The sequence below is a fragment of the Alosa alosa genome, chromosome 3 (assembly GCF_017589495.1).
Source record: "Alosa alosa isolate M-15738 ecotype Scorff River chromosome 3, AALO_Geno_1.1, whole genome shotgun sequence".
In the NCBI taxonomy this organism is placed as follows: domain Eukaryota; kingdom Metazoa; phylum Chordata; class Actinopteri; order Clupeiformes; family Clupeidae; genus Alosa; species Alosa alosa.
Window position 1 is genome coordinate 15,159,856 of NC_063191.1, and position 25,595 is coordinate 15,185,450.

Genomic DNA, 25,595 nt, shown 5'->3' on the forward strand with positions numbered 1-25,595 from the left:
ATACAGGGGGCGGGTACTTATCATTAACAATCTGGTAGCATCGTCCTTCTGGCATAGACTATCCTGCGTAGACCCTCCACCTGACCTGTTGCAAAAAATTCAGTCTGTTTTGGGGAATTTTTTTTGGGATGGGCTGCATTGGGTACCTCAATCTGTTCTGTTTTTGCCTAAGGATGAGGGGGGGCAGGGCCTCATACACTTGCATAGTAGGACTGCAGCTTTTAGACTGCAGTTTGTAAAAAGGCTCTTGACAGGGCCTACAAATGTTGCATGGAAGTGTTTGAGCTGTGCAATACTGAAAATGGGTGGGAATTTGGGGTTGGACAAATCCTTGTTTTTGATGAGACCAGATGCAATGGTGTTTTCAAATCTGCCACCATTTTATCGTAATTGCTTGAAAGTTTGGGCTTTGTTTAATGTCAAAAGGTTTGGTTCTGCAGTCTCCTTATATTGGCTCCTGAGAGAGCCTGTGGTTGGAGGTGCACGTCTGGATATCTCCTCAACCAATTTCCCTTCGCTTCAGAAGATGCTGTGTGGTGCCAAGATTGTCACTTTGAAAGATGTAGTTGACCGGACAGGGCCACACTTTGGGAATAGGAGGGGGCTTGCTGATTCCATGGGACTGAGATCACTTCGGGTTGTGTCGCAGCTCCTGGAAAAATGGCGTGCTGCCTGCACCTTGGATGAACTTAAGCTACTTGTGGACTATTGTTCAGGGGTGTGTCATCCTGACCAACTGGACTCTTTTCCTAGGCTGGTAATTGCACCCAATTTGGATGGGTGTACAGGTCCACTTTTAACATCTAGGAGCCCAAACACTATGTTGCTGGATATGGTCACGGGGAAACAGCTGTACCATGCCTGTGTAAAGGTGTTTAATAGGAAAGGTTTAGAGAGCAGGGCTGACACACCTTGGAGCGCTGCTCTCAAACTGAATAGTGGGGTGAGGCCTGAATGGAGAGCACTGTACAAACCACCATTGGCTAAGAGAGTGGGTGACTTACAGTGGAGAATTCTTCATGGAGCAGTTGCTGTCAATGCTTTTGTTTCAGTGATAAACACAAATGCTAGTCAGGAATGTCCTTTCTGTTATCAAAGGGAAACTGTCTTTCATGCTTTTTCTTTTTGTTCAAGGTTAAAACCTTTGTTTTGCTTGCTACAAAGTTTATTTTGTGCGTTCAGTGAAGAGTTCTCCACAGAGATGTTTGTCCTTGGTTTTAAATATGTCAAAAAAAGACAAAATGTATGCAAACTTCTGAATTTTATCCTGGGGCAAGCCAAAATGGCTATTTATATCACAAGGAGGAATACGGTGGAGAACCTACCAGGAACTAATGTTGTTGTTCTGTTTTCTGCCCTGGTTAAAGCCAGAGTTTTGGTTGACTTCCGGTTTTATAAGTTAATGCAAAATCTGGAGACCTTTGAGGAGGTGTGGTGTACCAAACAAGCACTTTGCACTGTGATTGAAAATGAATTGCATTTTAGCCATCTTTTATAAAAATGGTTTTATGATCTTTTTTTTATATCTCTAATTTGTGATGACAAAGAGTGATTGATTGACCTGTTTTTGGTTTTGTAAAACTGGAATAAAGTATGGTTAAATCTCTCTCTCTCTCTCTCTCTCTCTCTCTCTCTCTCTCTCTCTCTCTATCTACCTCTCCCTCTATCTCTCACTCTCTCGCTTTGTCTATTTTTAAACGGTTTCGGAGATGAAGCACTCTATCCTTCAGCAGAAGAGTATCTCTCTCTCTCTCTATCTCACAAACTCACAACAAAACAAAAGCTTCCACAGAAAAATCATCTATGTCTACTTTGTCTAAACAATGTTCTGAGTATTGGATTTGAAATTAATTTGCTGTGAGTTGAACATCTTAAATAGCTACTGGTAAAATGTGATCTGTTATGGGAAAGTGTTACTACAAGCGCTGAACTGCCCTGATGAGTGAGCACTGTTTAGTTGGAGAATGTATACTGCTGTGCACAATGCTACTGCACTTGACATTCTGTTAGTCCTGGGTCACTCAGCATATTGCCAAATAAGTGCCCCCATGTGCAATGACTATGCATTTGTTTCTACTCCAGTTGTCTTATTCAGTGCTAACGAACCGTGTGTTGTAATTAATGAGTTAAGATTGCATTGGTTTTAGTAAGGGGGGCAAATAATAAGTATAAAAATAAAACATTCATAGTTAATTATGTTTTTGTTTTAAAAATGACTAGGCTAATTAGAAGAAAAAGGCAAAGGAAATCGGTAGTGAAATAATCGTAGACTATCTGTCCCAGTAGGGAATAGGCTCTGTTAGTAATATGTACTGCAGGGCATGAAACAGCTTAACAGCGTCTTATGCACTTATTTTGTGCACATTTTAGTACATTTCCCAAACCTTTCAGATCACTGTTAACAGTTTTATTTACAAAAAAGGAACGATTTAAAAGGCATTAGACTGTTGAAGGCCAGACTGCTGAAGCAAGTGCAACACTTATTTTTCAGGCACTAATCTTTTATTTAGGTAATTAGGTAATATTTCTAATGGAAGTCAGTACCCAAGTCAGTGACCCCTGCCTCCCTCTCACCAGAGGGGCAGACACATCTCTTATGTGAAACATTGAGAAGAGCTGTCGTGGCGTAGCGCTCGCTCTCTCGCTCTCTCGTCCGCTCACTGTCTTGCTTGCCCAGTGCCGGCGTGGTAATCCTCTCTTCTTTAGGATCCTCTCTCTGCTGGGGAATTCAATTTGTGCTTGACACGACCCTGGAGAATCGGGGGGCCTCAGCCCAGCTCAATTAGTTCCACATGATCCACCTCGACCGCTTGGCCCCCTCACCACCCCTGACTCGCGTGCTGTGCCCTCGGCCTCCCACACGACCCCCAGCGCACCCCCCCACACGCCGCGTCCTCTAATGAAGGCTTACTTTTGAGGCCCCTGCAGTGGCTGTGCTGTCAAGTGCCCAATTAAAAAATGGCAAATTTAGGGAGGGCTAACTGATTATCAACTCAGGCAGAGAGGCTCCCCTGTCCTTGCAGCGGGGATCTCCCCTCTCAAACATGCCTGACCAGGCTTCGAGGAGGTGACACATGACCGGAAGGCTTTTTGGAGGACTGGCCTCGTCCCACTGTTAGTGTTAGTCGGAGCTCAACATGACCGCTCTTGTCATAGAAATGTCATTGACCACGGGGGCCTTTTTCTGTTGGTTTTCTAACTGAATTTTCCTTTGTGTAGCGGTGTCCAGAGATAAATACATCAAACACTTTACTTTGACCTCAGATTCTGAAAGCTAATAAATAACTTGCTATTATCGGTACCCAACTACAAACATTAATCTTTCCTGATAACATCTTAATCTTGAATCTAAAACTATTTGTATTGTATTCCCAACTGCCATTACATTGTCTGCATATAGTTCATGAGCAAAACAAAGAAATGCAGAAATCATCAATCCGGTGTTAACATCTCAGGCATATTATGATATCAATCCCCTAAAATGAAATTCTGTAGCACTGACTCAGTCAAATCAGACAAGCACACCAAATTGAAGGCGTAATGCAAAACTAGCGTCTTTCCAAAAATGTAATATCTAGTCAATATGCTCCGCCCGGAGCCATCTGGCAGTCAGCCTGTCTGGTTCCCTTCTGATCGGCAGTTGTTGTTTGTGCAAGCTGGGCTCTTTTCATCAACACCTGTCCTATTAATCTCCCTGTGGTGGCGAGCCTAACGCAATCACGCCTACAACCTGGGCAGCAATCGAGGAGTCTCTGGAACAAATCTGGTCCTGATCCTCGGCTGATCAATCTCCGCCAGGTTTCCAGTCACATCCATGGCAAGCTTGGGTGCAATCTGGGAAGGATGTCTCCTTTAATGGTCTCCACTGAAGAATCTGTGGAACGGGCCAGCACTTAAAGAGCCTCCTAGAAGACCTGGTGTGATGCATTAATGTGGCCTTCAGTCACTTTGGCGCTCACATTAACACAAACATTATCATGAGATCTGAGCTAAGATCCATTTTAAGCTAACGCCAAGGAAGGACCAGCTAGGCTACTACAAAGTGTGTTTCATTTTTTTCTGGCTTTTGCTGTTTAAGTAGGCCACGCTGTGTTCAACCATTTACTAAACAGAAAACATGGCATATGCAAACTATAGTACAGCCATCTTCTCATGCAACTAAACCAGTCTACAGAACAACAAAAATATGTTGTTGTTTTTTTCAGCAAGTCAATCAAATCAATTAATCAAGTCAATTTTAACCGAGTCAATCAAATGCTTTTTGAGATCATAATGATACTAGAATGTTTTTACTGTAACATTTGCTATTTGCTGATATATTTGCAATATTGTCATATTTTCAACATATCAGAACATGACAGGATTAGTCTTAATCAGTTATTTTTTTGTACTCAATGATTGTGGTGTTCTGAGAAAAGTGAAATGTAAACTCATACAACTCATCAATTACATCAATTATAATGTAACAGAATTATATCTATTCATACTCAATTGGAATTCTAGTCTTGATATATTGAATAGATCAGGATGTTATTGTGGTCAAACATTTTTCTCTCCGACCATAGGTTATTGTGAGATCTGGACCTGGGACCTTTTTCGGGCTGGCCATCTACGGAGACTACATCTTCTGGTCAGATTGGGCCCGTCGGGCCGTGCTGAGGTCTAACAAGTTCACTGGGGGCGAGACCAAAGTTCTGCGAGCAGACATTCCTCACCAGCCCATGGGCATCATCGCCGTGGCCAAAGACACCAACAACTGTAAGCAATACTCCCTACTCCCTTCCTCTCTCTCTCTCTCTCTCTCTCTCTCTCTCTTTCTTTCTCTCTCTCTCTCTCTCTCTCTCTCTTTCTCTCTCACTCCTGCTCTCATTCTGCACATGTGTTCATGTTGTTTTAAAAACCTCCCATTCTAGCAGGGCTGCATGCCCATTGTCACAGCAGTCACATCTGTCTTTTCAGTGCTTCACACGGCGTTATTGTCAGTCCCCCTGCAGCGTTTTGCTTTGACATAAAGGAAAAAAAGGAGAAAAAAACAGTGCGCTTCAGTTGCGTGGAAAAACTAGAGTGCCATTTTTTTCCTCCCTTTCCCTCACAACCTCGAAAAAGCTGCAGCGTGGGACTCAGTAACCCTCATTGGCGAGCGCTTTTCTGGTGCTTACGTGTTTGATGTGCAAGGAACACTTAGAATGATAAATTAGTATAGACTTATTTAGCTGGATAGCAAACCTAAACTGGGGACATAATTAATTTTGAAAAAGGACAGAGAGAGAGATAGCGGTAGAGAGAGAGAGAGAGGGAGAGCCTGTGAACTGTCGCAAACATGAAAAGTAGGACAGTATGGAAAGCGAAGCTTAAAAGTGTCCCAGAGGCCGCTCTTTGGCGACCCTGCTGCGAGAGACTTTCTGTACTCGTTTGTTTCATCATGGCGTGCGACTCCACGTGACCTTCTTGCAGACGTCTCCACCATCAAAGGGACCATGTACCAACCTCAAGGAAGCATGTACAGTACATCTGTGTACGGAATAGGTGGCTCAACAACTGTTTCCGATTTATGAGCAATCTAGGTATAGTCACTCCCCTAAGAAACACACACTTCACTTACACTTCAGAAATGAGATATGCTATCATTCCAAGGGCCATGTGATTTCATGTATGACCATGTGAAGAATATGCACAGAGTTAAACTGCAGCCATTGCAAAACTCTTTTTATCCTTACTGTAGAGACACTGAAGTTTCACTCAGTTGCTCACTAAAGGGCATGTGTAGGCCAACTATCCTGGAAGAGACTGTTGGTTGGGAGAAATTGAAGCATGTGTGCAGATGTGGGGTTGAGGTTGGATGGCATGGGATATGGGCTTATATTTCCCAGCCACCAGGGAATCGTTTGTCACAAATCCTCTCTTCTGGAAAAGTGCAGTTCTTTTTTCGCAACGTGAGGCCCGTCCTCCCTCCTCATCAGGGGAGCGCTATTAGAGGCTGAGGAGAAGGCTCTCTAGGGACCTCAGCAATGGCCTGTACGCCTGTGAGCCATCTGAAGGAACGGGAGCAGGCCCAAGAACTGTCCTCATACAGCCTGATTTTTTTTTAATGGCATTCATGCTATATGCAAACGATGTGAAGCAAGCACTCTTTATGGTGGATGTGCTGTGTCTCTTAACTGGCTGCAGTGCCTACTTTTTTTGTGCTTTGATGTTCTGTCTTCAGAGTGGCACGTCATCCTTTTTATTTCTCGGCGAGTTGTGCCACTTGACTCCTACGTGTTTCTGTTGGCTTAGAAGTCACTCAGTCTTTCAACAGCATTTGCTCACGGAACTGAGGTCACACAGCAACAGTCCCGCTACAGCAACACACTCTGATGATGTCTTAATTGCCGGGCAAACTTCTTCAAAAACAGAACAGAAAAAGGACACATCCGTTCCGTTTGGATATAACTTTAAGACGAGGAGTTGTGATGGTCTCTCTCTCCTTCCACCACCCCTCACTGTTTTGTTTTGTGTGTGTGTGTGTGGGGGGACTAATGTTCTGTGCTTTATTTATTTATGTTTGTCTGTCTGTTTGTTTGTTTGTTTGTTTGTCTGTGTGGTGTGTTGATATTAGGAATCTCTTGGGATTAGCTCATATTTTACTCGTGCAGTACACAGTCTATATCAGTGTTTGGCTCTGATAAGAGTACAGCCGTACGCAAGTTCAAACAGTTGTTCGTCACAATCTTCCAGAGCATGAGAGACATTCTGAAGACAGGGTTTGGTGATGGATGGAAATGTCACCCTGACATTCTCTTGCAAAGGACCATTCTTGCAGGCATTAGACCAAACAGGGCAACCTAAAGCTTATGCCGGGAACCAATTTCTGTTTTTAATTCTTGTTATCTTGAATTTCTCCACTCTCTCTCTCTCTCTCTCTCTCCATCTTTCTACACTTTTTTAATCCTTTTCTCTCCTCCTGTCTTCTCTCCCTCAGGTGAGCTGTCTCCATGTCGAGTGCAGAATGGAGGCTGCGGTGACCTTTGCCATCTGACCCCCAATGGGGTGGTGAACTGCACCTGCAGGGGGGAGCGGATCCTTCTGGACGACAACAGATGTGTCTGTAAGATAATCTGCCCCTTCTCTCTGCCCCACAGCACCCTGTGTCTTACACATTTCCTCAAACTCAGCATCACTCTGCATGAACAGTCATGGAATTCTAAAACTTTGAACCTCAATATCTCAGAACTCAGAATGCAGATAGAACATTAGAATTCCAAGAAGACGATAGGTAGAAAGCCACATAGTGTCCTAGCCATATATATGGTTCTGGCCTTACATTTCCAGGTTATCATTTACCTTTTATGAGTTAAATCAATAATTGTGATGTATAGCAAGTAGAGGAACATATTTTATTAAGTTATTTAATGCACCAATGACAAATAGTATGCACATGTCTGAACATGGGTGAGTAATGTCCATGTATGAAACTGTATGTGCTGGGCTGTTCCAAGGACATATTGGCCGTAACAAGATGTGGGAACGACATGAAAGGCCGTTGCACAATTCGCTTTTCAGTTGATGCCAAAGGACTTAATGTATCTATTTATGTTTTTCTCGTCCTCCTTCACTGCACAGCTGAGAATTCCTCCTGCAACGTTCACACAGAGTTTGAGTGTGGGAACGGGGAATGCATCGACTACCAGCTCACATGCGACGGAATAGCCCACTGCAAAGACAAGTCAGATGAGAAAATGCAATATTGTGGTAAGTAATTGAGCCTGGGGCCTTCTGGGGGTGCTTGGGCCTCGTATGTCCAGTTTGGTGGTGTGTGTGTGTGTGTGTGTGTGTGTGAGTTTGCTCCAAACTGGCAGCTCCTGTTCCCCGAGGGCTGGAGGCCTAATAAAAATCACCTCTCTCACCACCCGTTTTCTATCAGCCAGATGAACAAATGGGGAATCAAGAGAAAGAAAAGGAAACACCAGGCAGTAAACAAAAGATTGTCTCCGCGTTTTTATTTCCACTTTCCTTCCCATTATATCTGAACCCCCCCTCTCTCTCTCTCTCTCTCTCACACACACACATACACACACACACACACTCTCTCTCTTTTCTCTCTCTCTCTCTCTATCTCTCTTTATCTCTCCTTCCTGTCCTTCTTTTCTGAGTCGTGTGGTTCTTTCCTCCATCCCCGCTGCCAGACAACAGAAGCTGCAGGCGAGGCTTCCGCCCCTGCTACAACAGACGCTGCACGGCCAACAGCCGCCTCTGTGACGGCGCTGATGACTGTGGTGACAACTCTGATGAAGCTTTCTGCAACAGTAAGTGTGAGAGTGTGTGTGTGTGTGTGTGTGTGTGTTAGTTAGTGTGTTTGTGTGTGTTAGAGTGTGTATGTGTGTTAAAGTGTGTGTGTGTGTGTGTGTGTGTGTGTGGGGAGCGCAGATGTGATGGTGGGCCTGTCCAGATGTGTTTCTCTTTTCCAACAATGGATTGCACAGAGCACAGCCTATATCGGCAGTATATCTAATAGTCACAGATTTGAACAGAGGACATCCACAAGCAGATGAAGATGGCGGAATGCAGATTGTTTTCATACAGCTATACTTCGTCCCTGTGGCATATTAAATGGACATATCTACATTCATTTGCTCATAAAACAATAATGGGAGCAGTCTCGCCATGGCATTTTCAGACGTGGCTTCTATTCGCTGCCTGATAAAACATACAGAGATTAGCACGAGAGTAATGCTGTTATCCTAAATACGTTTACAGTTCCCAAAAGGCAATAAAGAGAAAGTTATGCATTAGAGCACTGGACTCCCCAAGTGTGTGTGTGTGTGTGTGTGTGCGTGTGTTTCTTCTTCTTTTCAGAGAAGGAGAGAGAATATTCCCTGTGAGTGAATTATGATGTCTCTTAAAGGGCTTAAAGTAAGCACAGGGGTTTTGTAATGGCATTGGGCTCTTCCTGGCTGTTGTGCTTGATAACACACTAATGCGCACACATTCTAATGGAGAAGTGGTGCTGTTTGATGAGTGAAGAGGCATTGTGGTAGGAGGGAAAATAGCTATGAGTAGCTTCCAAATGCTATTTGAATAGATTTAAATACAGCTACCATTTGCAGCATCGTCCTGGGGACCGCAGTGGCATGTGGGAATAGCCCGCACACAAATATGTCCACTTTGCAGCCTAGTTGGAAATTCATAAAGCACGCTCCCCCAGCTGTCCTCCCCATAGCCTGGTCGAGCTACATCCATGTGACTGCTGTTTCATGGGACAGTGGATGCCATCGGCCCCGGACCACATCATGCTAAAATTGTTGCTAATGAACTTCGCCTAGTGAATCAGGACAGAAAGTCTCTTAGGAGAGATACAGTATGTATGTGAGGGGAGATCCACAGATTGGGTTCTTCACTGTGTCAGTGTGCTGCTGTGATCTCTTTCTCTCCCTCTCTTTCTCTCTATCTCTCTATCTCTATCTTTCTCTCTCTCTCTCTCTCTCTCTCTCTGCAGATGTCACGTGCGCCTCTTCCGAAACCTCTTGCCAAGACGGGGCCTGCGTTCCGAGCTCCGCCTGGTGCAACCAGGTCATCGACTGCGCCGACGCCTCCGACGAGAAGAACTGCAGTAAGGGAAATATCTGTAAAACGCCTTTTTTTTTTTTTTTTTTTTGCATTTGCATTCATGTATTCAGTGGACGCTTCTCTTCAAGGCCACTTAAAATACAGGTGTGCACTTTGTCTCAGCTCAGTGTGAGGCTTTGAAATCACAGCCTTGCCACTGGTACAGCTCTCTGTTTGCTTGCTGAGGTAAATAGCAAGTGGAGTGTGTTTACATTGTGCTTTTTCTACTTCACTTGCCTCTTAAAAAGGCTTTTGCAAGAATTGTTTTGCATTCACACAGACAGAAGCACTTATATATGCATGAGGAGTGAAAGCCGCAATCTATTACTGCCACCCCCAGATACAAAAACATGTGCAATGTGTGTGACCTGTGTGGATGCATTAGATTGGTCAAGCTAATGTTGCTATGCCCTCATGTTTTGTATCAAATTGTGCACAGATGCGTAATAGCAACAATGCATACAACTTGGATGTACAATTATGGTCTGTTTGCATTCTGATGGTACACCCATGCTTCTGAAACCATACAATTATAGAGTTTAGATAGCAACAATTCAGCGTCTGTCTTTGTTCTCTCTCCTCTCTCTCTCTCTCTCTCTCTCTCTCTCTCTCTCATTTCCTTTCTCAGATAACACTGAGTGCTCAGACTTCTTCAGGCTGGGTGTGGCGGAGCAGGGCTTCGTCAGCTGCAACAGCACGTCCCTGTGCGTGCACCCGTCCTGGATCTGCGACGGCGCCAATGACTGTGGCGACTACGCTGATGAGACCAACTGCCAGGGTAACGCCGGAGAACCCCCATACCCTACTCGAACTCCCAGCCAGCCACAGCACCAACTCAGCCCCTCGCTCGCTCCCTCGCTCCCAGCGATGTCGCTAATGGGGAATTAATAACATCTAAACATTCAATATGGCGCGGCTAACGATGCAGAGTGTGATACAAGGTCCTGTCAGTGAATATATGCATGAGGAAACAGGAGGAGGCATCTGCCGAGATGAATGATTTATGAAGAGATGGGTTCATGACTGGCAACATGAGCCAACAGGCATTTTCATGGCCAGAGAGTTTAGAGTTTGACACGTCGGCTTGGCATGGTGAAGAATTTAGATTTTTTCGGGGGGATGTTTTTCCTCTCTGAGAGTGTAGGGGGGCTTTTGTTTTTGTTGTTGTGCAACTCAGTTGATGGCCTAACAGTTGCAATCTAAGTACTTTAATTTCCTCCTCAACTCTGTCACTTTACTGTTGTTGTTGTTTTATTGTTGTTCCTGTGTGGATGCTGAGGGACCGGTAGATGTGGAGCCATTTACATGTAAATGAGAAACAGCTGGGCTGCCATTATTGCAGTAGAGCAGGAAGAGGGTGAGACAGAGACAGACCGTGGCTACAGTCACCATCCACGGGAACCGAGGCTGGAACCGAGGACTTGACACACTACAAATTTCACCACCCCCTAACACCGCCCCCCTAATCACCCACATGGGCAACCCAGTGCCCCCACCATCTCCAACTCTTCCACCATCTCCCACTCCTCTGCCATCTCCAACTCCTCCACCATCTCCCAGTCCTTCACCTCCACCCCTCTCATTTCTCCCATCACCATCCCCCTCTCTACTTCAACTCCCCCACATTTGCCCCTGCCCCTCCTCACCTCTCCCTCCCTTTTGAGTGTCATGCCCCTATCTCTCTCTCTCTCTCTCCCACTACTCCTGCATCTATTTAACCCCCCCCCCCCACCCCACACACACACACACACACACACACACACACACACACACACACACACTCCCCATTCCTCTCTCCATCAACCCTGTCACACCCCCTGCACATCTCTTTTCTCAGGTTATCACCTGCATTCTTATGGACCCTCTCAATCCCATCTCATCTCGCATTACCCCCCACACACACACATCATCCTGCCTTACCCCTCCTCTCCCCACAGTAAGCACACAGACACCGACACCTCCTGCATTTCAGCCAGAAAGATGTCTGATGGGCCATCCTGCAGGTCCTTTGGCTCATTTAAAAGACTATCTGACCATCAGTATGTTGCCTACCTATACTCATCCTTCAACCCCCATCCAGGTGCATTCCCATCCACTGCACCCCCAAGCTCTGCCCTCTCACATTTCTCTCACATCAATCAGAAGACTCGATGTTGTGTAAAAGCCTGTTACTTTGAACAACTATGGGTACTTTAATGGCCTATAAAGACCAAGGCTGACCAAAGCTTTTCCTTGGGCTTAATTGGTCCAAGTGGCCAAGATATAGAAACAGAATGTGAAGTAATCTGAAAAAAACGGCCAAACTCTTAGTCCATGGGCCAGAGCAGAAGTTGGTATCACCAAAGGTGGCAAAATCTAGCAATGATTTTCGTAATCCTCTATGTCTGAGAGATATGTTTTGGTATGATAACCTTTTCTAAGTGGTAGCTTAGTTGTATTTTTACTGGCTTTTATACCCATACCCAGTACAATTCACAATACATGCCTATGTGTAGGTATAGGTGTATGCAAGTGTGTGGGATGATGTGTTATGTCTTAATCTATGTTATATCATATGTAGATGGCATAGGCTTTTAGAAAATATACAGTTTAGATGGATAATTTAGCTTTCCATGAATTACATAGGCTAAAATGTATCCGTCATACACTTTTTCACCTATATAATATAGGATTAGATAGAGGCAAAAGACCAAAACTCTCTAAAAGAAAATCCAAACTCTTGCTATACCACATCTAGAGAGTATAGGCTTTTAGAAAATATATGGGTTAGATAGCTGAATATACTTTACACAGCTATTTTAGACCCTTAACTAATAGCTGTCCATTGAAAATCAATGCATTTCAATGTAAAGAACTAAGGTATAGTGGTATGGAGGAAGTTGGGAGATGTCTCAATGCACATTATATCACATCTAGAATATATAGACTTCTCACAAAAATATATTTTAGGGTAATTAATCTGTTTTCCTTAATGATACCAAAACTATAATGATCGGATATGCCATGATATTTCATTTCTAAAGAGAATGCATGTAGATCCTGCATAACTATTAGGCCTAAATTCTGTTTTTTCAATTTGTCTGGAACTAGATTTCTTTTCTGAATATTCTACAGTACAAATATACACTGCCAACTTTAGAGTGTGTTGGTCAGTGTTGCCAGATTGGGCGGGTGCCCGCCCAATTGGGCTTCTTTTGACTTCGTCGGCCGGGGGAAAATAAGCTTTAGGCGGGCAAACAAAATTTTGAGTTGAATGGTTCTCTATGACAAAATCGTTGCTGGGGCGGTTTTTTGCTGAAGAGGGCGGGTTTTTGAGGGTGAATGGGCGGAAATCACTCAACCCAATCTAGCAACACTGGTGTTGGTGTTTGCTGGGCCACAGGACCAGTATGTGGATGGAAGCAGTTTAGTTAGGCTACAGAACAACAATGGCTGTTGTAGTGTCAAAAACAGATTACAAGGTCCTGTTCTGTCCTGTTTATTTTTATTTGTGTTATGATTCAGATGTGTGAGAATGAGTAAGGATATGACCAATGACTAGGTTACTTGTGAAAGACTAGATATAATAACCCAACCGGCCCAAGTAAGGTACTAACATCATTATCAAGCAATGATGTCTGCTGTAAACCGTACTGTAGACTTCCCCAATTTGTGTGTGAACAAAAGAAAGGACAAAAATGAAGGGCAGCCGTGGCCTACTGGTTAGCACTTCGGACCTGTAACCAGAGGGTTGCCGGTTCGAACCCCAGGCAGTAGGCACGGCTGAAGTGGCCTTGAGCAAGGCACCTAACCCCTCACTGCTCCCCGAGCGTCGCTGTTGTTGCAGGCAGCTCACTGCGCCGGGATTAGTGTGGACTAGTGTGAAGCTTCACTTCACTGTGTGCTGAGTGTGTTTCACTAATTCACAGATTGGGATAAATGCAGAGACCAAATTTCCTTCACGGGATCAAAAGAGTATATATACTTACTTATACTTACTTAAATAATATACAGAGATGTAGCCTATGTGTGAGAGAGCAGTTTCAGTTGGTAGGCTAGAATACTGATGAGAGTGGCAGAATACTGATGATGCACAGTCAAGCTCAAGCCACTGCACTCTCACTCTCTTCCTCACATACACACACACACACATACATGTTCTCTCCCTCACATACACACACTCTCTCTGTTTCACACACACTTAATATATTCCCTCTGTGTCTCTCTCTCTCTCTCTCTCACACACACACAGTCACACACACTGTTGCTGAGTAGGAAAAAGGCCTCATTTTAGCACATCATTCCTGATATATCTCTGTTACTTTCAAATTGTTGTACATCCCAGAATAGAGAAGCATGGCAGAAGGAAGTAGTGGTATTCAGGGGGAGTATTTTATACATTGTTCAGATGATAAACCTTGTGGAACACACTACTGAGAGCAGCTGAAATAAGAGCCTCCTTGATCTTGCTAAAGGTCTCCTTGAGGGTAGAATACCATCCATATTGTATCACAGAAAATGCCGTAGCATCTTTACTATGAAGAAACTGCTTGACAAGATCCTTGCAAAAGACATATCTGCAGAACCGTCGGTCACAGAGGACCTAAGAAAATCCGCAAGGGAAGGTCCAACGACTTTAAGAGTTTATGAGGCCAAATGTATACAGGTGCTGGTCATGTAATTAGAATATCATCAAAAAGTTCAATCATGTCAGTAATTCCATTCAAAAAGTGAAACTTCATTCATTACACACAGACTGATTTCATATGTTTAATTATTTTCATTTTGATGATTATAACTGACAACTAATGAAAATCCCAAATTCAGTATTTCAGAAAAGTAGAATATTACTTAAGACCAATACAAAAAAAGTTTTTTAGAAATGTTGGCCAACTGAAAAATATGAACATGAAAAGTATTAGCACACAGCACTCAATACTTAGTTGGGGCTCATTTTACCTGACTGTGTGCAGGTGCCAAGTCCTGTTAGAAAATGAAATCTGCATCTCCATAAAGTTGGTCAGCAGCAGGAAGCATGAAGTGCTCTAAAACTTCCTGGTAGACGGCTGTGTTGACCTTGGACCTCAGAAAACACAATGGACCAACATCGGCAGATGACATGGCCCCCAAACCATTACTGACTGTGGAAACTTTACACTGGACTTCAAGCAACGTGGATTCTGTGCCTCTCCTCTCTTCCTCCAGACTCTGGGACCTTGATTTCCAAAGGAAATGCAAAAAAAATTTTCATCAGAGAACATAACTTTGGACCACTCAGCAGCAGTCCAGTCCTTTTTGTCTTTAGCCCAGGCGAGACGCTTCTGATGCTGTCTCTTGTTCAAGAGTGTCTTGACAAAAGGAATGCGACAGCTGAAACCCATGTCTTGCATACGTTGAGTTAATTAGCTGATTAGAGTGTGGCACCAGGTGTCTTCAATATTGAACCTTTTCACAATATTCTAATTATTGAGATACTGAATTTGGGGTTTTCATAAGTTGTCAGTTATAATCATCAAAATTAAAAGAAATAAACACTTGAAAAATATCAGTATGTGTGGAATACATGTATACATTATACAAGTTTCACTTTTTGAATGGAATTACTGAAATAACTTTTTCATGATATTCTAATTATATGACCAGCACCTGTATTTTGTGACAAATGTAGCAAGTATTTGAAAGGTCAAAGGACAAAAGAGAGTCTAACAAAATGCGCAGAGTTAAGACCTGATGACAAAATCAGAAGAGCAGCCGTCAGGAAAGGTGACAAGAGTACTATCCATAGTCAGTCGCGACTTAGTAGCAGCAGAAGGCCATTACCATAGATCCTGCTACAGGGCGTACACAAAGGAAGATTCAGACATAGACAAAGATGAAACTAACTTGGCCTGCAAATGTGTACGGACCTGCAAACTTCCTGACTGCTCCTGCCTTTCAAACAAATTGAAGTGCACGGAATTGTGTAGGTTACAAACTTGTAGAAATCAGATGGAGGAAGAGGAGGATGAGGAGAACATAAATGCCAGTCTGGATGAATATGATGATAGTGATGAAGATTAAAAATATATTTTTGAGTCCTCATTAATCTTGTCTTTAAACGTTTTAGCACATTCACCTATACATTCCACTGTAGCCTAAAGTTGAGCCATTTTTGCAGCCAAGATATATACTCTTTTGATCCCGTGAGGGAAATTTGGTCTCTGCATTTATCCCAATCCGTGAATTAGTGAAACACACACAGCACACAGTGTACACGCAGTGAGGTGAAGCACACACTAATCCCGGCACAGTGAGCTGCCTGCATCAACAGCGGCGTTCAGGGAGCAGTGAGGGGTTAGGTGCCTTGCTCAAGGGCACTTCAGCCGTGTCTACTGGTCGGGGTTCGAACCGGCAACCCTCCGGTTACAGGTCCAAAGTGCTAACCAGTAGGCCACGGCTGCCCCTATGGTCTCTGTCTTTGATGGTCTCTATCAAAGCCAAACATGCCTATTCAGCCATTTAATCCATATATTTTCTAAAAGCCCATACTCTCTAGATGTCACAAAACATGAGTTTGGACTTGATCCACCCTTTTCCATCCTTTTGCATGTATATATTAATGTATTATATAGGCGAAAATGTGTACATTTTATTTAATTTAGCCTGCATCATTAATGAAAAACTAAATCATCCATCTAAAATTTATATTTTCTACAAGCCTATGTCATCTAGATGTTATATAACATGGATTAAGACATGTCCCACCTTCCCCTAGACTTTGAGGCACCCATATCTGTACATAGGCTTGTATTGTATAATTTACTGTGTGCAGGTATAAAAGCTAGGAAAAATAAAACTAAGCTACCACTTAGAGAGGGTTATCATACCAAATAATGTCCCTCAGGCATGGAGGATTACAAAAATCATTGGTAGATTTTGCCACATCAGGTGATACCGATATGTGATTTTTTAGGTCCTGGCCCATGAACTTTGTTGAGATATCCCCTGAAGTTAGCATGCAAACCCATTAGCGCCAGGCCAGCTCTCCTCTAATACCCTGTATTGCAATGTGAAAGAGTTTTAGGGGCCATATTGAAACAGGTAGCCTTGTGCTATCCTGACTTATCCCTGTCTACTGCACTTCTGTTTCTCAGACCTCTTTCTCACCACCTCCCCCTCTCCTCCTTTCCTGCTCTCCTCCTCTTCTGTCCTCCATCTCCTCATCTGCTCTCTCTGTCTTTCCTCCTGTTGGCCACAGTGACCCAGGGGAGCCAGTGTGAGGAGGGTCACTTTGCCTGCCCCAGTGGCAACTGCATCTCCAGCGTCTGGCTGTGTGACGGACAAAAGGACTGCGAGGACGGAGCCGACGAGTTCCAGTGTGGTGAGGTCTTCCTTTCTTTCTTGCTTTCTACAACTCCCTAAATTTTCTTCCGTTCTCTTTCTTCCCTTCTTCCTCCACTGACAGTTCTAAAGACAGTTGTAGATATTAATTTATTTGTATCGTTTCAGTTTGGGAGACGTTAAACAATGCTTAGTGGTAAAGGCTCATTCATCTCAGCTCTCAGTTGGCGACTTCATAGTTGATTTTTTTTTTTATTATTCCCTGTGCTGCTGGCAACTCACATTTGCGCCATCATGTGCAAAGGTCACTTACTCAGTCATGAAACATCCATCCTCGGGGGCGTATTCCTTATCCAGCGGTGGTCCCTCAATACAGCAGTGTGATTAGGGCGAGTGGTCGAGGACAGCACGCAAAGATTCTGGGTCAGTGGAATATTCAGAGGAGACCTCAGGAGTGTTTAGACCAGTGAGTGAGTGGGTCCAGAAGGTGTCGTGACTTTTATTGAAATATATCCTTTAGTTTATATATCTTTTATGTAGTATCTTTATTCTGTGTAATATCATTGTTTTGTGAAACTGAAGTTTGTAGTATGTTCAATGTGGGAAAGGAAGACTGGTTTAAGTGAAAGAGCAGGCCTGGCAGAAAATGGCATAGACAAGGTTTGGTGCCAGGAAATGTAAGCAAAACCTAAAAGAATGGCACAACCTAAAGAATGTATGAATAACAGGATGAGAGAGGGCAAAGGTGAAGTACCATATATTACTTGGTCAGTTATCTGTAAACATAGAGTGACTTGTCTGAAGGGGTATAAAGGCTGGACAACAGCCAGAGGAATATTACTGAGCTTACTTCTTAGCTCACTGCTCACTTCTTACTTTGCTTTCACCTTAGGAGTGCATTAAAGCCATCATCTAGTATACATCCACAGTGTGCGGACTTCTTTGATGTTGTATTATTTAATGTGGATTTGACACCACAAAGGGAAATAGACGTCTGACAGCCTAATTAAAAAGACACTGGCATGTTAGCAGTCGATGAGTTCTTCACACTGTTTAAGTATTTTTTTATTTTTTTTTAAGACATAGCATTTTTGGAATCATTTTAACTAATACAGTGAAACATGTATTCAATGTTCAATGCACAATAGTGTTGTGTCTAATAGAGAAGTTATATTTTGTATTCTGTACTGCAAATGCAAATTCTCAGAAATGTGAGAAAAATTTTTAGACTCTTCACTTAACTCATAACGCCTGAGGAGTGGGAGTAAGGCAATTTGGTTTGCAGTCAGCTCAAACCTGACATTGTCTTGTCTTTTTTTGCATTTTAAGCTTCTGAAATGGTAAATCAACCACAGTTTAGTCTAATACACGTGTCATCTTAAATATAATATTTACTCATGAAATCCATAAAAATAGACCTTCCTACGCATGAGAAGGTTCACTATATTCAACTTCAACGTCTGTATCATTGGGAGGTGATGGCAATGTGATGAGGGACCTGTTTTCACTTTCTTATTCATTTGGCCAGTGAAAAGGTTTTTTTCTCGCGGCAGGAATGAACCCTTTGCCCTTGACAAAGTCAGTGCCTCACGTAACAGCAAATACATCTAATGAATCAAAAATGAAACCACCTAACTTTCTCTTGAGCTTTCCAAGGCAACAGTGAGATATTGTGGCTGGCTAACCTTTTAGAACTCAGGAAAAATAAACATAGAGTTTATGACTGGAGGGTGAAAGATTGCAGTTTCCCTTTGATTCTGTTTCATTTAAATGTACTGCACACACACACACACACACATACATACACACACACACTCTCTCTCTCACAATGTACAATGTACACACAATGTACTTCTATGTACTAGAGCCTTACTGCACCCTACTGTACTTAAACAAATACAGACTGCAACATCTAACTCTCAGACACCTGACTCTAACACCTAACATTCTCACCCATAGACTCATCATGCCTGTGGAACCAGTTTGCCTGTTCCAAGAACAAATGCATTGCCAAGCAGTGGTTGTGTGATGGAGAGGACGACTGTGGTGACGGAGTGGATGAAAGCGAGGAGATGTGTGGTAAACATGCAGACACCTTTATCTTTCACGTCCAAATGGATACGATCAGTTGTAGCAATATGACAACAGACACCTTTATCTTTCACGTCCAAATGGATACGATCAGTTGTGGCAATATGATAACAGACACCTTTATCTTTCCGTCCAAATGGATAACGATCAGTTGTGGCAATATGATAACAGACACCTTTATCTTTCACGTCCAAATGGATAACGATCAGTTGTGGCAATATGATAACAGACACCTTTATCTTTTCAAATGGATAACGATCCAAATGGCCCAAATACGATCAGTTGTGGCAATATGATAACAGACACCTTTATCTTTCACGTCCAAATGGATACGATCAGTTGTGGCAATATGATAACAGACACCTTTATCTTTCACGTCCAAATGGATACGATCAGTTGTGGCAATATGATAACAGACACCTTTATCTTTCACGTCCAAATGGATACGATCAGTTGTGGCAATATGATAAATCATGCTATCATGCTACAACAAACCTAATCGTAAACAAAACATTAAATACATAGTGTGTACTTATGAAAGTAGTGCATTGGGCTTTTGTAGTTCAAAATGAATGACACTGGCCTCTGCTCCTGTGGCAGTCAGTAGTTTGTGATAGCTATATACACGTTAGACACAATGCCTTGGAGATCAGTATCTGCAGTAGCAAAGAACAAAAGACACTTCATAATATACAGCTTGTTGTTGTAATGTCAGAATAATTGAGTGTTGTGAACCACACTGATGTGTGTTTATATACACATGAAGTGTACACATACAGTGGAAAATGCACATATTAATACTAAATAAAAGTCCAGACATTACATTAACATTACAGAGTTTCATGACAGTGGTGTTATACATTCTATTGGCCGATGGAATAAAAGACCTGTGAAAGCGTTCCTTCTTACATGATGGGTGTAGTAGTCTGTTACAAAAAGAACTGCTTTGCGCAGCCACTGTCCCATGGAGGGGATGAGAGGAGTTGGCCATGATGGATGCCAATTTGTCCAACATCCTCCTCTCCCCAACCACCTCAACAGGCTCTAGTTGGCAGCCCAGGACAGAGCCGGCCCTCCCCACCAGCTTATTTAGCCTCTTCCTGTCCCTCTCAGAGAACCCACAGCCCCAACAGACTACAGCTTAAAAAATAGCTGACGCCACGGCTGTGTCATAAAACGTCCTTAATAATGACCTGCACACACCAAAAGACCTCAGTCTTCTCAGCAGGTGGAGACGACTTTGGCACTTCTTGTACAGGACATCTGTGTTATGTGACCAGTCCAGTTTATTGTTAAGGTGAACACCCAGGTATTTGTAGACTGATACCACCTCAATGTCCACTCCCTGGATGTTCACTGGTGCAATTGGTGGTGCCTTACGGCTGAAGTCAATCACCATCTCCTTTGTCTTACTGGTGTTCATCTGAGGATGTTTTTTTCCACACCATTCAACAAATCTGGTGATGACCCCCCCTGTATTCCAGATCATTCCCCTTTTTAACACAGCAACTTTTTAACAACAATGTCTGGGTCATCAGAGAATTTCTGGAGATGGCAGCTGTCTGTGTTGTGTTGAAAGTCTGAAGTGTACAGGGTGAAGAGAAAGGGGGAGAGCACTGTGCCTTGTGGGACCCCTCGTACTGCAGACCACCACATCCAACTCACAGCCACGTAGCCTCACATACTGTGGTCTGTTGGTGAGGTAGTTGATAATCCAGGCAGCAAGATGATAGTCGGCCCCCGCTCCTTCCAACATCCCCTTCAATAGTGCCAGCTGGATTGTATTAAACGCACTGGAAAAGTCAAAAAACATGCTCTAACAGAGCTCCCAGTACTCTCCAGGTGGGAAATAGAACGGTGGTGGTGAAGGACTATTGTATCCTCCACACCAACCCCTGGTCCATTCAGTGAGAAGAAATAGCATGCTTGGAAATAAATAATGATGCTTTTCCAAAACATTAGTTTAATCACCCTGGAATTAAATGTCAGCAAGATATTTATGACACAGCCTGAAGCTATTTTAAAGCGCTACTCCACTCAGATGAAAAAGAGGTGTTAAATGGGAGAGTATTTCAGTCAGCACTGAGCATATGCACTCAGCCAATGCACTCAGAGTTCTGATGGGGAAAAAAACAAGATGTCTGTTGTATAAAATGGAACTTGTATCAAATATTCAAAGTGAAAATGTGTCAGATCGGTTGAAGTAATTATGTTACCTTTATTTTTCTGAATCTGGAGAACAGACATGTTTACACAACAGAAGCAAAGCAAAAACAAGCAGTGCATAGTTGCCAGTCACATGAAATGTGATAGTTGCCTTAGAGTGCAAACTGACATTTGACATGTTTGCAGCTCAGTGTTTGCCTCTAACCATTATGTGGCAGCTCACCCCTCACTGATAGGCCTCATCACAGTGCCTTAGCTCCTGTGTAGAGCCTGTCAGGCCTGGCCTTCTGGCTTTGTCTTGATCACATGCATCAGGGCCATCGAGGCCAAACCGTGCCACAAAGTCAGTTTCTGTCTGAGATGCAAATAGCACAATTAGTAATTAGGCTACCCAGTTGTTGATTTACAGACAAAAGAAATCCTCAAAACAACTCCATGTAGGCTAGCTGTTTAGCTTGCATGAGTAACGTTACCTTCTTCCTGAAGCACAGAGCTCCCCATCCTCCTCAGACAATGTGTATTCCTTTTTCAATGCTGAAAAACAGCAGGATGTCATTTTCAAAACTGTGTTTTTTTAGCCACAAAAGCATCTGTTATGCAGTATTCTTTTGCGATATACTTGCAGAAAATGCATACAATTTTCCTGCTGTTTATTTCACTGAAAATGTCTTGCATACAGGTGATTGTAAGGGACCTGTGTTTATTGGTGATTTGGATGTGTTATTATAAGTTTAAGACCATGGTACGGTTTAGTTTTGTAACATTTGGGATGTCAGTGTGCCGCGGGATTTTTTCAGTGTCTGAAATAAGTTGAAAAACACTGTTCTTACAACTCCAAACTCCAGATTCTGAAAAAGTTGGGACACTTTGTAAATGAATGTGATTTAATGATTTAATGTGATGTGATTTAATGTGACACATTAATATGATTTAATGTGAAAAAAGAATGCTATGATTTTCAAATAATGTCAACCCTTCTTTTTTATTCACATTTTACAAATCGTTCCAACTTTCTCAGAATCCGGGTTGTATTTCTATATAGTAATGCATATTGTATTACTATGTAATAAGCTAATCCACAAACACAGCTATACTATAGTCATTAGCCCTAACTTTAACATCATAAAAACATCATGAAGAAGTGTCATATTATGGTTAGCGCCATTAATGTAAAGATCTTAAAGCATTTTTTTAGAAATCATATTTACTGTATATAATCATATATACTGTACATGTTGTAAGTGGATGTTTTAGTGGCCACGGTGCCTGTGCTGATGTTGTGGATGCTGTGTCTGTCCTCCTGTGTTCTGAGCAGGCTCAGTGACCTGTGCCCCCGGCCTGTTCAGCTGCCCAGGCTCCTATGCCTGCGTGCCCAAGCGCTGGCTCTGTGACGGAGAGAGGGACTGCCCCGATGGCAGTGACGAGTTGGCAGCGGCTGGCTGCGGTGAGGATGAGACACACACACACACACACACAAACACACACACACACACACACACACACACACACACACACACACACACACACACACACACATACACACACCCGTTCCCTTCAGCTGGATGGCACCTCTGGTCAAACATGACACACTCCTTTCCAGCATTGGAAAGGGATGTTGACATAGGGAGTGTTTGTTATGGAAAAACAGAGTAACTATTCCTCCCATGAAAATATATACACAGGATAGGTATTGGAATACAGAATGCCAGTGTTTAAGAATGGAAAGTCTGTCTTTGGTTGCTGTTGAGATTGTCACTCTTGACTTTGCAGCATTACATGTTTGAACTGATTTGTTTACTCTGAGAGCTGCACACACTAGTGGTTTGGGCTGTTGTTGAAATGCTTGTCTGTGGTGGCTGAGTGTGTTGTTTGCAGATGCAAAGATGAAGGTGCATTTTAGAATGGAAATTCTAGCAATGAGCAGTTGTACCAACTTACACAATTGAAGAAGGTAAACAACAGATGGTTGGCATTCAAATGAACACCCTTGGTATGTTAATACACTTTTCCAGAGCACTCCTTTCTATGTGCAAATCTCTGGAAAATGTGCTGTAATAGCCAGTTCTAGCTGAGTGTACATTACCACACAACATGCCAGTCAATATTTCTGCTCAGTTTGCCAGTGTGTTGTCTTTTAAAGTCAAAATAAATGAATAAAATAAGTTTGTAACTTTCAAATAAGACTATGCTGACCTAAGGGATTCACTTGAGTAATAGTTCAAACATGTGGACACACAGTCAAAGTGTCATATGACTGCACACACAGCAACCCGCATCCTATACTAAGATTGTTAAGATGGCAAAAAGCATACTGTATTTAGATTTCCATAGCCATTTATTAAGCATGCATTTAGCTGAATCTGATGTTGAAGTACATATCTTATTCTATTCAAAACAACAGTGCAGCCAACTGTAAAATGTAGATACCAAGACAGTCACTCCACAAACAAAGACCCTGCTTGGATCACCACTATGAACGATGTTGTTTAAAATGATATAACAACAACTTGTATTTATGTAGCGCTATATCAAGGCACCCAAAGTGCTTTACAGTGAAGGGGGGACCTTAGTAACCACCACCAATGTGTAGCACCCATCTTGGTGATGCAGGGCAGCCATTATGTGACAGAATGCTCACCACACTCCAGCTTGAGGTGGAGACAGACAGAGGGAATTAATGAATATACCACATCACGTACGTCAGAATATCAACAAATGGCCAATATAGACAGTTTTCATATTCTCTTGATTAAAGTATGCTGAGAGTCTCCTGTTTGTGAGATTGTACTGGGTTCACAGTGTCTTCTGTTTGTATGATTGGACTGGGTTTAGAGTGTGTTTTGTGAGATTGTAGTGGGTTCAATGTGTCTCGTTTGTGAGAGTGTAGTGGATTCAGACTGTGTCTTACGTGTGAGATTGTAGTGAGTTCAGACTGTTTTACGTGTGAGATTGTAGTGGATTCACACTGTGTCTTACGTGAGATTGTAGTGGATTCAGACTGTCTTACGTGTGAGATTGTAGTGGATTCAAACTGTGTCTTACGTGTGAGATTGTAGTGGATTCAGACTGTGTTTTACGTGTGAGATTGTAGTGGATTACGTGTGAGATTGTAGTGGATTCAAACTGTGTCTTTTGTGTGAGATTGTAGTGGATTACGTGTAAAATTGTAGTGGATTCAAACTGTGTCTTTTGTGTGAGATTGTAGTGGATTACGTGCGAGATTGTAGTGGATTCAGACTGTGTCTTGTTTGTGAGAGTGTACTGGGTTCAGTGTGTGTCTTGCTGATCCGAGTGTAGTGGATTGCACTGGCTGTGATTCTGACCTTCCCCTGTGGTCCTGCTCTTCTCAGCCCCTAACAACACCTGTGACGAGAATTCCTTCCGTTGCCGGAACAAAGCGTGCATTCCCAAGCGCTTCGTCTGTGACCATGACAACGACTGCGGCGATGGCTCCGACGAATCAGTGGAGTGTGGTGAGTACTAGCCTCCCCTCCGTCAGCTCCATCACCCTCTATTCCATCTCTTTTCTCCATTTCACATTTCATCTATTATCTCTCTCTCTTTCTCTCTCTCCATCTCTCTCTCTATTTCTGGCGTTCATCTCTCTTTTTGTCTCTCTCTCTCTCTCTTTCTCTATCTATCTCTCTCTCTTTCCACATCTCTCTCTTTCTCTCTCTCTCTCTCTCTCTCTCTCTCTCTCTCTCTCTCTCTCTCTCTCTCTCTCCTCCACCCTGCTCCTGGCCCCCTCGTCCTTCCTTCATGGCTTATGATTGGAGAAGTGTGAAGTCAGCACTTTGGCCTTTTCCATGACAAAAGGGAGCAGTCATGTTTCTCAGCACCACACACCGACTCCTTTTATTTTTTATTGTATTTATTTATTTATTTTTTGCTACTGCCGATTCCTGCTCCAGTGCTTCTCATGGGTGTCCGCCCTCAGCCATAAATTCTAAAGTAGAACAACAATCCAACGTGGAATTGGATATAAAACTGTACAGTTTAACAGAGACTTGTGACAAATATATCAGTTCTACCTTTTCCCTCCATTGATCTCAGTAGTGGTTATAGAGCCTTTCTTTTAATGATTTAGACATCAAATTTTTTTAATGAATGAAGATTGTGCTCAGGGCGATATTTTCTTTTAGTAAAGAGACACGGAATGTTCACTCTATAGTGAGAAATCGGAGAGCGTCTTCATAGTCGGGAAGTCTTGCGTAAAATCACATCTTGATTTTTGTGAAGTTATCCTTTCTCTCATGCTGATCATTTGTTCAGTTCCAAGTGATTTCCTCTAAGTGGTGGTTTAGTGTGTGGTGCTGTTGAGGGAGGTTTTGACTTCACGTCTGGTGCGCTCTCCTCAGCCTCTCCTTCTGAAGCGCTGCGCGCTGGGAGGCCAGGGAACAGCAGGAGATCTGGCTCCAGCCAGCAGAAAGATGCTTTTAGTATTTCAGCTCTTT

At 42.9% G+C, this 25,595-nt stretch overlaps 1 protein-coding gene across 11 annotated transcripts in view; it reads left to right on the forward strand.

The window, feature by feature from the left end:
* The window catches only part of LOC125291559 (low-density lipoprotein receptor-related protein 1B-like), a 344,912-nt gene that overhangs the window by 257,749 nt on the left and 61,568 nt on the right, over window positions 1-25,595 (forward strand). For 8 of the 11 annotated variants that reach the window (XR_007193020.1, XM_048238347.1, XM_048238352.1 and 5 more), the window contains 10 exons: window positions 4,566-4,758; window positions 6,962-7,087; window positions 7,603-7,731; window positions 8,166-8,285; window positions 9,476-9,604; window positions 10,214-10,363; window positions 16,802-16,924; window positions 18,844-18,963; window positions 22,457-22,585; window positions 24,492-24,614. Coding sequence is in view for 10 of the 11 variants with exons in the window: in XM_048238347.1 (XP_048094304.1) it covers window positions 4,566-4,758; window positions 6,962-7,087; window positions 7,603-7,731; window positions 8,166-8,285; window positions 9,476-9,604; window positions 10,214-10,363; window positions 16,802-16,924; window positions 18,844-18,963; window positions 22,457-22,585; window positions 24,492-24,614 (1,342 nt within the window). In the remaining variant the exon portion in view is untranslated. The remainder of the gene's footprint in view (window positions 1-4,565; window positions 4,759-6,961; window positions 7,088-7,602; window positions 7,732-8,165; window positions 8,286-9,475; window positions 9,605-10,213; window positions 10,364-16,801; window positions 16,925-18,843; window positions 18,964-22,456; window positions 22,586-24,491; window positions 24,615-25,595) is intronic. The other 3 variants (XM_048238358.1, XM_048238348.1, XM_048238351.1) reach the window with 1 other exon arrangement.